The 13709-nt window shown below is 44.2% G+C and overlaps 1 protein-coding gene across 13 annotated transcripts in view; it reads left to right on the top strand.

Annotated features, from left to right (window-relative positions):
- The window catches only part of ZMYND11 (zinc finger MYND-type containing 11), a 124239-nt gene extending 114818 nt beyond the window's left edge, over positions 1–9421 (top strand). For all 13 annotated transcript variants that reach the window (XM_045812933.2, XM_045812930.2, XM_045812929.2 and 10 more), the window contains one exon: positions 7888–9421. In XM_045812933.2, the coding sequence (XP_045668889.1) occupies positions 7888–8010 (123 nt within the window). In that variant the 3' untranslated portion in view covers positions 8011–9421. The remainder of the gene's footprint in view (positions 1–7887) is intronic.
- The last annotated feature ends 4288 nt before the right edge of the window (positions 9422–13709 follow it).

The raw sequence follows: 13709 nt of genomic DNA, 5'->3' as shown, positions 1-13709 counted from the left end.
ACACAAAGACGAGAGAAAGCTAGAAAGCGGGCGCTAGACTTAAGGGAAGAAACCCCTGTAAGTTTACTAAAGAATCGAAGAAGTGGGAGGAGGCGGCTGTCGCAGGGAACGAGAACACTGCTGCTTTAGCGTTTCCCAGCTGTGCGGCCGCCGAAGCCGAGCTGGCAGACCTGATGCCACCTGTCAGCGCTGCCCTCCCTCTGCGCGTCTCGGCCCGTCACAACCGCGGGGTTTCCCTCTCCACCGGGTATGTGTACAAACCGCACCCTCTTTGTCCACTCATCCGCCGACGGACGCTCCGGTTGTGTGCTCTGGTGAATATGCGGGGTGAACGTGGGGTGCCCATTATCTTTTCCGTGTCCTCGTTTCATTTCCTTTGAACACATACCCAGCAGTGGAATTACTCTCTTGGTCACTTTCTGAGGAAGCTCCATACTGGTTTCCACAGTGGCTGCACCAGTTTGCGTTCCCACCAACAGTGCACAGGGTTCCCCTCTCTCCGCGTCCTCGCCAGCTCCTGTCGTTTCCTGTGTTGTTGATTTTGGCTGCTCTGACAGGTGTGAGGTGATCTCATTGTGGTTTGATTTGCATTTCCCTGATGACGAGTGAGGTTGAGCCTCTTTTCATGATTCTGGATGTCGTCTTTGGAGAAAGATCTATGCAGGCCCTTTGCACATTTTTAGAATCAGGTGGTTTTTTTCTGTTGAGTTGTAGGAATTGTTTATTTGGGACGTGAACCACTTATATCAGATACAGGATTTGCAAGTATTTTCTCCCATTACCTAGGTTGCCTTTTCGTTTTATTATTTCCTTTGCTGTGCAGAAGCTGTTAGTTCGATATGGTCCCACTTGTGTATTTTTGCTGTTGTTGCTTTTGCTTTTGGTGTCACATCCAGAGTGATGTGAAGGAATCTACTGCTTATTTTCTTCTAGAAGTTTATGTTTTCAGGTCTTACATTCCATTCGAGTTAACTTTAGTCTGGTCAGAGTTAACTACAGTGAAAGTAGTCTGATTTCATTCTGCTGAATGTGGCTGCCCGGTTTTCCCACTGCCATTTATGGAGGAGACTGCCTTTTTCCCCATTCTGTATTCTTGCCTCCTTTGTTGTAAGTTAATTGACCATATACATGTGGGTTCATTTCTGGGTTCTGTTCTATTCCCTTGATCTATGCACCTGTTTTTCTTTTTCTTTCTTTCTTTCTTTCTTTTTCTTTTTTTTTTTTTTTTACCAGTACTGGACTGCTTTCCATTTACCCATTTTTTTAGATGAGAAATTTGAAGCTTATGAGATTAAACAGAGTGTCTAAAAACACTCTGCTTGTCATGTCATTTCTAGTACACTGGTAAAAGGTTTTAAACTGTTCTTACAATCACGTCTTAGGAAAGTACTGCGGTGTGGCAGGTGCCGGAAAATGGATGTTACGACGAGCTACAACTGAGGAACAGTAGGGATGGTAACCCCTTGAAATATATCCATGTGAGTAAATGTCAGGATACTTGAGAGAAAGGGTGGTGCTGCTTAAAATACTGTTTAAAAATGAGGAAGCTAAGTTAAAAACCTTGGTCCCAACTCATGACTAATTAGCACACGCCCAAGATTCAAACTCAGGACGCATTTCAGCTGTTTCCAACTTTACTGAAACTGCAGTAAGATTACAAGAAATCTCAGAAGATTCATTTTGGTAAGAAAGCACAGCATACCCAGAGAAGAAGAAAATTAGCAGGTAGGATGTTAGTACCATCTGTAGGCTGTTCTCTCTGGTCCCACCCCAGGACTCCCAAGTCCGCATGCGCTGTCCTGCCTGCCTGGCCCGTGCCCGAGTGCTGAAGGATAGCCGGGCGCAGCGTCCTCTCCTTGCTGGTGCCTGCACCCTCACCACGGCTGTCTGGGATCCCACCTTTATTTTCCAACTCAGCTTGGGACTGTCGTGTGTACTTTGTCCATGTCCAGACAGTCCACAATACATGGATTCTTCACCTGTGTGTAGACCCGTTTTCAACCTCAATACTACTAACATTTGGACCACAAAGGTCCTGGGGGCGGGGCGGGCCACCCTGTATCCCTAGATGTCTCCGTCCCCGGGCACTGGTAACACCGCTTCTCCCTGCCACAGTTGTGACAGCCAGCGTATCTCCAGCTGTTGCCAAGTAAGAGGAAGGCTGAGAACTGAGCACTAGTTTTGGGTCGTAAGTGACCTTGTAACAGCACATCCAGCGGAGAGACCCAGGAGAGATATGGGTGACTGATCGCCATGGGTTTAAGAAAGAAAGGGCTGTTTCTTACATAGTTAGTGCAAGGAGGGGAAAATAAGGTGGAGACGGAGACAAACCCCAAGAGACTCTCAATCGTAGGAAACAAACTGAGGGCTGCTGGGGGGAAGGGGGCAGGTGATGTGACGAGCGCGGGGTGCCGTACGCCGCTGGTGAATCAGTGACTGCAGCTGAAGCTGTGATGCACGTGTGTTGGCTGAAAGGAAAGGGGAGAGAATAACTGGAATAGGGTTTAGGCGGTTTTCTCACAGAGACTGTGAAGGGCAGCAGGGTGGGGGTGGGGCTAAGGAGGAGTGAGGCTGCGTTTTTACAATTGTGCTAAAATACACATAATAATGGTGAAGCTGGTGAATTTTAAGTGAACACCTCAGTGGGATTAAGTACACTCATGTCGTCGTGCAGCCGTCACAACCTTGCACATCTGAAGCCGTACCTGGTGCCCGCCACTCTGCTTGGTCCTTATGGCCGTGGCCGTTCTCAGTGTGTCTGGTGCGAACGTACGTATCTGTCTTTTTGCACCTGACCGTCTCACTCGGCACGATGCCCACGAGGTTCACCCAGGTTGTGGCAAACGGAAGATGTCCTTTAAGGCTGGACGATGCCCGCCTCCCGGAATGTGCTGTACCCTGCATGTGGTTACCCACGTGCTCGTCCATGGATACTTGGGTTGCCCCCGTGCGTTTGCTGTCGTGGCTGATGCTGGTACGAGCCTGGGCGGACAGAGCTGTTGCCGACCCTGCTTTCAGTGGTTTGGGGTTTGCACCCACAAGTGGAGTGTGGGGTCATACGGCCGTTCTATTTTTAGTTTTGTGGAGGACCCTCCGTACTGGTCTCCACGGTGGCTGCACCGGCTTGCGTCCCACCGGCAGCGCAGATTCCCCTTTCTCCGCATCCCCGCCAACACCTGTTGTGTCCCGTCTTTCTGGGTCTAGCCGTCTGACAGGTGTGAGGCGGTACCTCGTTGTGGTTTTGATTTGCATTTCCCTGGTGCTCAGTGGCCTTGAGCATCTGCTCGTGGGCTTGTTGGCCATTCTTGCGTGTTTGGAGACGTGTCTGTTCAACTTCTTTGCCCGTTCCTGAGTCAGGCTGTTTGATAGTGTCAGAAGTTTTGTATATATTCTGGATAGCAGTTGCTTTCCAGATGTATGATTTACAAATATTTTCCTCAGTCTACTCTGTAGACAGTGTCTCCTGATGTTCAACATTTTAGAATTTTTATGAAGTCGACTTTATATTTTCTTTTGTTGCCTGTGCCTTTGGTCACATGCAAGAAATCGTTGCCAAATCCAGTGTCGTGAAGCTTTCGTCCCACGTTTTCTTCCAAGAGTTTTGTCGTTTTAGGCCTTACATTGAGGTCTTTGATTCATTTTGAGTTAATCGGGGGTCAGCCTCCTCCTTTGCATGTGGGGATGCGGTTTTCCCAGCTCAGTCTGTTGAAAAACTGTCGGTTCCCCATGGAGAGGTCTTGGCATCCTCGTCAAAAGTCCTTTCACTGTCTACGTGAGGGTTTCTTTCTGGGCTGTCTGTTTGCCTCCCCTCGTCGGTCTGTCTTTATGCCCCGTACCCCGTGGTTTGGTTACTGTAGTTTCGTGTAGTAGGTTTGAAATGAGGAAGTGTGGGACCTCCAGTTTCTTCTTGTCTTCAAGATTATTTTGGCTATTTGGGGTCCATTGAGATTCCACACGAATTTTAGGATGGGTTTCCTATATCTGAAGAACGTTTCATTGAGATTTCGGTAGGGATTGCACTGAATCCGTAGATGGCATTGGGTCCTACTGACATTTTCACAGCATGACATCCTCCAGCCCACCAACGAGGTGTGTTTCCATTTGTTCGTGTCTTGAATTCCTCTCAGTGTTTGGTAGTGTTCGTCGTGCAGACTTTTCCCCTCCATGGTTAATTCCTATGTATTTTATTCTTCTTTGAGCGATTTTACTTTTTTTTTATGTTTTATTATGTTAGTCACCATACAGTACATCCCTGGTTTCTGATGTAAAGTTCGATGATTCATTAGTTGCGTATAACACCCAGTGCACCATGCAATACGTGCCCTCCTCACTACCCATCACCAGCCTGTCCCATTCCCCCACCCCCCTCCCCTCTGAAGCCCTCAGTTTGTTTCTCAGAGTCCATAGTCTCTCGTGCTTCATTCCCCCTTCTGATTACCCCCCTTTCTTTATCCCTTTCTTCCCCTACCGATCTTCCTAGTTCTTATGTTCCATAGATGAGAGAAACCATATGATAGTTGTCTTTCTCTGCTTGACTTACTTCACTTAGCATTATCTCCTCCAGTGCCGTCCATGTTTTGAGCGATTTTTTTTTTTAAGATTTTATTTATTTATGTGACAGAGAGCCAACGAGAGAGGGAACACAGCAGGGGAGTGGGAGAGGAAGAAGCAGGCTCCCATCAGAAGAGCCCGATGTGGGACTCGATCCCGGAACACCGGGATCACGCCCTGAGCCGAAGGCAGACGCTTAACGACTGAGCCACCCAGGCGCCCTTGAGCGATTTTAAACAGAATCGTTTTTGTAGTTTTCCTTTTGAGATTGGTCATTGTTCCTGTTAGAAATGCAGCTGATTTTATGACTTGTGTGTCCTGCTACATTGCTGAATTCACTTGTCCTGATAGCTTTGTTCTGTAGTCTTATATGTAGAAAACTCTAAAGATCAAATCATGTACAAACAGATAAGTTCACTTCTTCAAGTATGGATTTTTATTTTTTTGTTTGCCTGGTTGCGGTGGCTAGAACTTCCTGTACTTTGCTCAATACAAGTGGTAAAAGTGGGTGCATTCTTGCCGTATTCCTGATTTTAGAGGAAAACTTTCAGTCTCTCACTGTGCTGTGTGTTGTGGGTTTTCGTTTGTGGCACTTTCCTTCTATTCCTGGTTTGTTGAGTGTTTTTTTTTTTAATCATGAAAGGGTGTATTGCATTTTATCAGATGCTTTTTCTACATCAGTTGAGATGATCATGTAGGTTTTTCTCCCTCATGTTGGTGTGGCATATTACCCTGATTTTCATATTTTGAATCACTCGTATTATAGGACAGTGTCCCACATGGTCCTGGTGTAGAATCCTCTTACTATGTTGCTAAGTGCCGTTTGCTAATATTTTGTTGAGGGTTCTATCCTGCTGTTTTTTTTTTTTTTTAATTTCATTTTTTTTCTTTTTTAAGATTTTATTTATTTATTCGACAGAGATAGAGACAGCCAGCGAGAGAGGGAACACAAGCAGGGGGAGTGGGAGAGGAAGAAGCAGGCTCATAGCGGAGGAGCCTGATGTGGGGCTCGATCCCACAACGCCGGGATCACGCCCTGAGCCGAAGGCAGACGCTCAACCGCTGTGCCCCCCAGGCGCCCCTATCCCGCTGTTCTTAAGGCACCTGATCTATAGATTTTGTTCCTTGTAGTGTCTCTGTCTGGCTTTGGTGTTGGGTTATGCTGGACTCCCAGAATGAGGCAGGAAGTATTTCCTGTACTACAGTGTTTGGGGAAAGTTTGGGAAGGATTGCTATTAGTCCTTATTTAACTATATGCTAGAATTTACTAGAGTAGCCAGCAAATCCAGGGCTCTTTTTGTGTTGAGAGAATTTGAGTTAGCCTTGGTAAGTATTGTTCTTCTGGGAATTTGTACATTTTAGTTTCTTCAGTTTTCTAATATGGAATAGTTAATAGTACTTTCTTAAAATCCTTCATATTTCTGTAGAATCGGTAGTAAGGTCCCCACTTTCATTTCTGATTTTAGTAATTTAAGTCCTCTTTATTTTGTTAAAGATTTTATTTACTTGAGAGAAAGAGCACACAAGCAGGGTGAAAGGCAGAGGGAGAAGCAGACTCCTTGCTGAGCAGGGAGCCTGATGTGGGACTTAATCCCAGGACTCTGGGATCATGACCTGAGCCACCCTGGTGCCCAAGTCCTCTCTCTTCTGAGTCCATCTAGTTAAAAGATTGAAAGGATAGGGGCGCCTGGGTGGCACAGTGGTTAAGCGTCTGCCTTCGGCTCAGGGCGTGATCCCGGCGTTATGGGATCGAGCCCCACATCAGGCTCCTCTGCTATGAGCCTGCTTCTTCCTCTCCCACTCCCCCTGCTTGTGTTCCCTCTCTCGCTGGCTGTCTCTATCTCTGTCGAATAAATAAATAAATAAATCTTAAAAAAAAAAAAAAGATTGAAAGGATCAATAAAATTGACCAAAAAAACCCACTAGATTTCACAGATTTTCTTTATACTATTAGTTTCTCTGAACAACTTTAAGGTATTGGCTAGTGTTCTTTCCCTTCACCTTGTCGGGCTCCCCTGAGCATTTCTTGCAGGGCAGGTCACAAGTTCCCTCAGCTTTTGAGTATCTGGGAATTTTAAAATTTATCCCTTACGTTTAGAAGGACAGTTTTGCTGAATATAGGATTCTGCATTGACGCTTTGAAGATATCAGCCCACTGCCTTCTGGCCTCCAGAGTTTCTGATGACAAAACTGGTGATAACATATCGATGATCCTTTGCATGTGGCGGTTTCTCTTGTAGGCTTCCGGGATTCTCTTTTAACTTGGGCTTTCGAATGTTTGGAGATAACATGTCTTGATGTGTGTCTCATTGACTCTGACTCTTTGACTTGGAATTCATGTTCACAGCTTCTGTCAGATTGAGAATTTTCAGCCATTATCTCCTGCTGTGAGATTCCCAGAACATGTATCTTGGTACATTGGACAGTGTCCCCCAGTCCCTCAGGTTCTGCTCACATTTGTCTTTTGTCCTGTCTTCTGCTCTTGTCTTTAGAGTATCAGTGTTTCAGTTAATGGTCTTTTCAGCTCCACGTTGTTTTTTTTTTTTTTTTTTTTTTTGGTTTCTTTTTAGTGGTATTTCCATTTTGTTCACACACCATTAAATTTCTCCACATCTCTCTTTAGTTCTTAGTCTTTGATATCTGTTATTAGGCCTTTTCAGGGACAGTTTTTTGTTCCCCCTTTGGATGTTTCTATTTCTTTATATACCTTAATTTTTTTGTTATTGAGGCTGAACGCTAGATATTTGAATCTATGTGGTAACTCTAGCCTCCTTTTCAGGTTTGCTGACTTTTGTTGTAGGCTTTGTGCTGAGAATCAGTCTGAGGCAGTGTTTTCTGAGCCTCTCCTTGGGTGTGCCCACTTTCTAAGCTTCCCCTTCGATGCGGTTAGTTTTGCATATACACAGCTCCCACCATGAAGCTGGAGGTGGGACGCAGCTAAGAGCTGGTACTGACCAAAATTAGAATTTACTGTCCCTAACTTCCCCGAGAAGTTGGAAACCTTCAATGGACTCCAAAGTAGTTACTAAGACAGGCTCTACGATGCAGTTGTTGTCCACATGGGCAGAGATGTGTGGTACTTCCCGCCATCATCGTTCTGCATCTTTAGATTTATATGCTGATGGGAATGAGTAGTAGAGGTGAGAGAGATGTTGATGCACCCGGGACGTTCCCACTTGCTGCTGATGGAGTCAGTGCTGCGGCTTCCACGGCCCCACTGCTCCCTGCCGTTCGGCTCGGTGCAGAGCACACACTCTGGGGTTCTTGGCCACACTAGTTGAAGTTTGCGAGCAGAGCTTGGGAGCCTGCAGGTCTAACGCTGGTCTCTCCCTGCAGTGCTACAACTGTGAGGAGGAGGCCATGTACCACTGCTGCTGGAACACGTCCTACTGCTCCATCAAGTGCCAGCAGGAGCATTGGCACGCTGAGCACAAGCGCACCTGTCGCCGGAAAAGATGAAGGCAGGGCTCCCGGGCCACCACGCGCACTCTTCTCAGACACAGCGGTTTTTGTTTCCAAGAAGCCAAAATTGTTTAGAATTTGCTTCCCATTTTGCACCAGCCTTTAAACACTTTTCGTGAAGAAATTTTGCACAGTAGTTTAAATCTTTTGTTAATGCTCCTCCGGAGTTTTTCAGGGGGTAAAAGTAACATCAGTGGACGGTATTATTTTAAATAAATTTTAATTGAGAATTTGTTGCATTTTCAGCAAATTTTAAAACATTTTTAGGTTTTACAGAGATTTTAACCTTTAAACAACAGATCTTTAAAAAAACAACAGGTGAATACAAGTGGGTTTAACAAAGACACATTTAAAATAGATCTGAATGTAAGAACTACAGAACTGTTTCAGAAATAAAACATACTACCTTGATGTGAAATTTATCTCTTAACCTTGTTGAGCTGGTTTTGTTCAGCTTCCTTTACTGTTTAAAGGCATTATCTATTGGTTATGCCAGTGGGTATATGATTGAATTTAGGGAACAGGGTTGACACAGCAGGTGCTAGTCCTGCATATTTTTTCTTAAATATTTCCCAATTGTGTTTTTCATTATTTCTTTTCAATATATAACTTTTATAACAAATTATTAGCTTTGATCTTGTAGTTTAAAATTGCAGGGAACTGGGGTAATCTTTTACTGAGCTGGATCTTAGAGAAAATGAATATTTAAATTTTAAAGTTTGCACATTTCATCTTTGTCCTAACATGAGTGCTTGTAACAAGATAAAAAATAAAAAGCCAAAAACTACCTTTATCCATCCATGAAATTATAGATGAGGCGTACAAATTTCTTTAATGCTTCCCTTCCCTCCCCAAATATCATCTGATTGCCTATTATCTGGTGTCACCTCATATATTGTAAATTAATACTAAAAGGAAAGAAAGCACTTAAGCTTCACAGAGGCCGTTATGTTTGTAGTAATGGCTAATTGCCTACTCATGAACTCCATCACTGTACACAGAATGAAGAAGAATGCATGTTAATTTTCTTGTATTAAAGATGCCGTGATTTGTAAAAAGTCTGTATTTTGCGGAATGTCTGGATTAAGAAGCATTACCAATAGGAATGGATCGATAGTTGAATGATTTTTTTTATACATAGATATATAAAATTCAGCCAGGAAAACTTAAATTACTTTTTTTTTTTTAAATCTTACCATTTGTTTTTTCGAAGACTGATCTTAGACCAAGTCAAATTCCCATTTATCATTTACTTTTAAAGGTTAGAGAAATAATTTGTAAATATTTATTTAGACCTTTGATATTTATTAAAGCAATCACACATCATGGAAGTGAACGAATCAGGAGGAAAACCTTTTAAAAAGTTTTCTCCAGGTTTGTCAGGGTCACTCTAAAGATGAAAATGTAACTAAGTCTTCTGTGAAATAATCCTCCATCCAGTCTTGATGCTGTTGAGGTGGTGACACGAGTTAATCGACAAGCTGCTGCCCGGCGGCCCACTCAGCACCGCGCCTGAATTAGGCAGCGACTGGGCGTCTCGTCCCCCGCCCCCCCCCCCCCGCCATTGCTGTGTGATCGTCAGCGTCGCCGTAGTGCCGTGGTCTGACTGAGACGTTGTAACCCAGAACACTTACCTTCTCTGATTGTTTTTCAAGTTTTAAAACTTCGATCCACCCCTATGAGAGCAAGTTATTGTGGAAATATTTTTGGTGTAAAATCATTCCAGAGTATGTACTATTTAACTGATAGCTGCATGAACGTAAGATTCGTGTTACTTTGGCTTTTTTGTCTCCGGTTGCACATTTCCAAGTTACTACAGCGTGAAAACTGTGTGTTAAAAAAAAAAAAATTAAAAAAGATTGTGGCCTGGTTTTGTAAAAGTTTTAGGTAAAATTACAACTGATTGTTTTAGGAATCATTATTAAAAATTTTCTGCAAATCATAAAGCTATATCAAGGTGTTGAGCTTAGCCACTATGCACATTGTAATTACTCATTGTGGCTGTCCAGTTCTATGATGCATTCTGGCATTTTGTAAGCTGCTCTGACTAGCAATATATAGATCCATTTAATGTGTTAACATTGGTTAATAAATGTATTTAAAAAAAACTGGCTTTAATACATTGGTTTGCTCTCACATGGTGACCTTACCGTAGGTTACCCGTTGGTGATTTCAGCTTTCTGCGGAGGCAGGGTCTTAATCATTCACTTAAGCATTTGAGTTGACTTTCGTCAGTCCTCAAAAAGATTGAAAGTCCTTTCCATGGTTTCTTGAAAAATTTAGGTCTGACTCCAAAGCCAATTTTCTTAATCCTTACGCTAGGCTGAACACTGACCACATCCTGCATCAAATCCATCCCATGATGCCCATATCTATGGAGGCTGGCGTCACCCTCCAGACTGTCACACGGTGCCCGGCGTAGCCCTCATTAGTACCTTGTCTTATGGTTCTCGACTTTGGACGTCAGGATCGCAGGAGAGCTTATTAGAACATTGCTGGGACCCATCCCCAGCACATCTGCCCTGCTTACCACTTCCCAGGTGTTGGTGACGTGGCCATCCTTTCATGAAAAGCCATCTATGTTCACAAAATAAGCTGCATAAAATGTTAGTATTTTACAGATTCCCAGGGCCCATCTACTGGCTCCCCACACCCTAGAAGGATCCTGGTCCCTTAGGTTAAGAATCCCTGATCCATGGGATTGGACAGGCAGAAGTTTGATGGGCAGGGAGGCAGTGGGGGTCCGTTGACTGTAACCTAAATCAGACCCTTGCAGACTCGTGCACGCAGATCACCTGGAAATCCAACTAAAATGCAAAGTCTGACCTGGTAAGTCTGGGGTTGGTGGAGCTGGTGTTCTGCCATTTCTCACAATCTTCTGAGTGATGTTGACTCTGCTGGTCAGGGATCACAGCTGAGAGGGTTTTGAAGGGTCACATAAACTAACAAAACCACCACGCTAAATAAAAACCACGAAGTAATACTGTCAGACGAACCTATAATGTCGGGCACATAGGTAATCTTAAATGTTCTAGTAGCCATGTTAGAAGGAGCAGGTGACATTTAATGTAATACATCTTAATATGTCCGAGTATTTCAATATTTAATATACCAATTAATGATATTTAACATGCTTGCTTTGTACCAAGTCTTCAAAATCCAGTTGTGTTTTAGCCGTCCTCATCTGGACCAGCCACATTTCATTCACCGGTGACACAGCAATCTCAAAAAAGTCCTTTGTCTTAGCAGGTGATGCCCCCGTCCCTGCCTTACCCACAGGCAGTCTTCATTAAGCAAGTGTATATTCAAGGGCCTACTCAACACCCAGCAGCTGAGAAGGAATCCATTTTTGCCAGAGTTTGAGCTAAGGGTAGGCTCTTGGTCTGTTTCAGCTTCTGAGATTTAGAGTATGACATTTCAATCAAGCAGCCCTGGAAAGGGATCCTCGGGGTCACTATGGCTCTACAGAGTGGTTTGAAAACTTTTGTCCAGTCCCACTTCTTAATCTCACACTGGAGAGAAAGCTGAGGCCCAGAGCTGCTCAAAGTCGAAAATAATGTTCCTAATGTCAGCCCCGTGAAGACTGTAGGTGGCTTAATAAAGTCGTGCAATGGTAACAGTCCCTATCTTCCAAGAACAGGGCAGAATGTAACTGAAGGTGTAGGACGCTAAGGGAACTCAGAAGACAGTGTAAACATCATTAATTTGTTCATTTAACCACTATTTGCTCTACAGCATCTGTATTAGATGCTGAGTATATAATCATGAGCAGAATAGACGTTTCTGTCCCCATACAGTTTATGATCTAGTGAGGGCATCAGATACATATAACATTCTACTTATAAATCAGACTTAGGTGCATTGAGGGGGAAAAATATGGGACTATTGGATATAGAGAAAGCACAAAATTTAGAAGGGAGAAGAATTAGGAAAGGCTTACAAATTTTATCTGTAAGATGAATTTTGAAAGGTGAGCAGGAGTTAGAGAAGAAAGGCATTACATAAGACCCAGTATCGATTTGGGGATGACTCATTTTTCTCCTTTCTGTTTTTACCATGCATATTACTTTTAAAATCAGGAAGAGTTAGAAAAAAATGCTTTGCTAAAGAGGTCTACAGGGTTAAGGGTCATGGAGAGTAATAAGAGAGATTTGATTTGGTTAAGGAAGCCGAAGGACAGGAAGAGGGGATGCTGTCACGGTGCCAGAGAATAGCGAAGGGTTAACTGCACAGTGACTACAGAAGATCCGAGAACACTGCTCTTGAGAAGTTTGTTAATGAGAAAAAAATATGAGGGAGATTATGTTCAGGACAAGAAGAGGAACAGTAGACTGACGTCAGCATCGTGGTAAGATGTTCAACATAGAATCAGGCATCTACCCACCAACCACAGTGCCTTTATGGTTGCTGTGGGATCCAGCATCCTGTGCCCAGGACCCAGAAGAGTCTTGTCCACCTGTGCACTTGGTAACAGGTAGACACACCTCCCTGTGGGCTGTGGAACCAGTGGAGCAAAGAACTTGACCCATCCCTTCTTGCCACATTTGCAAAAACATCTGGAGAGTGTTGACCTGGGCAGATACCCACAGAAAACAGAGAAACTGCAGAAATTCAGGAACCCTGAAAGCAGTTTGGTTCTCCACATTGCGCCCCCCGCAGCTGCAGTGACCTCGGTGCAAGCAGAGAGCAGTCAGGGGGACGTGGCCATCCCAGTGGTGTAGGATACAGCTGCAGAGCCTGCAGTCCCCAAGTGGGACCTCCGTGGCTGGCAGGAGGACGAGAGGAGGATAGACGCAGGGAAGAGTATCGAAGGTGGAGAGCAGGTGCACTTCCTGATGACTGCATTCAGCAAGAGGTCCACCAGCAGTCTCGGGAGCACCATGCCTGGGTACCTCCGCACCAGGTACAGGGTATCCCCAATGCCCCAGAGCAAAACCCACTCGATCCCGGGCTCTGCAGCTGCTCCTGGTGCTCCTCGGTGCGGCTGTCAGAGCAAGCTCTGAGATAGAACGGAGCCAGGATCTGGGGCAAGGGAGAAACTGCAAACACTGCACTACTGTCTGGAAAATAGGAGAGAGGTTTCCCCTAGCCAGTCAGCTGAACTGTAAGAACCAAAAAAGACATAAAGCTTAAGAACTCTGCCATGGGGAACAGGAAGGGTGGAAGAGGCGTTCCCATCAAAGGCAGAGATCACCCAGGTAATAACGGCAGCAACTAGAATACTGGAGGCAACTAGCAAAGATTTAAGGAGGTGTCTGCTTCTTCAAGTGTGAGAACAGCCATGCAAAAAACCACAAGAAAACATTACCATCAAAAGAGAATTCACCAATAACCAAGCTAAAAACATGAAATTTTGCAAGCTAGTTAATAAAGAATTTAAAAATAGCTGTTTTGAAGAAACTCAAAAGAGCTACAAGAAAACTCAGGAAGACAATTCAATGAAATGAAAAAATATATATACAGGTTCAAGATAAGATATTTACCAAGGAGCTAGAAATCACAAAAACAAAAACCAAGTAGAAATTGTGGCACTGAAGAACTCCACACATGCAATGAAAACTGCAAGACAGCACATCTTCAGTGGAGCAAATGGAAGACAGGATGAGTCAGAGGATCAGGGATTCTGAAATAACCCAATTAGTGGTGAGCAAAGAAAACAATGAGAAAGACTGAAGAAAGCCTATGTAAACTCTGGG

Source organism: Ursus americanus, chromosome 31 (assembly GCF_024610735.1).
Source record: "Ursus americanus isolate L20-20 chromosome 31, mUrsAme1.1.p, whole genome shotgun sequence".
NCBI classification, from domain to species: Eukaryota; Metazoa; Chordata; class Mammalia; order Carnivora; family Ursidae; genus Ursus; species Ursus americanus.
This window is presented reverse-complemented; position numbering and strand designations above follow the sequence as displayed.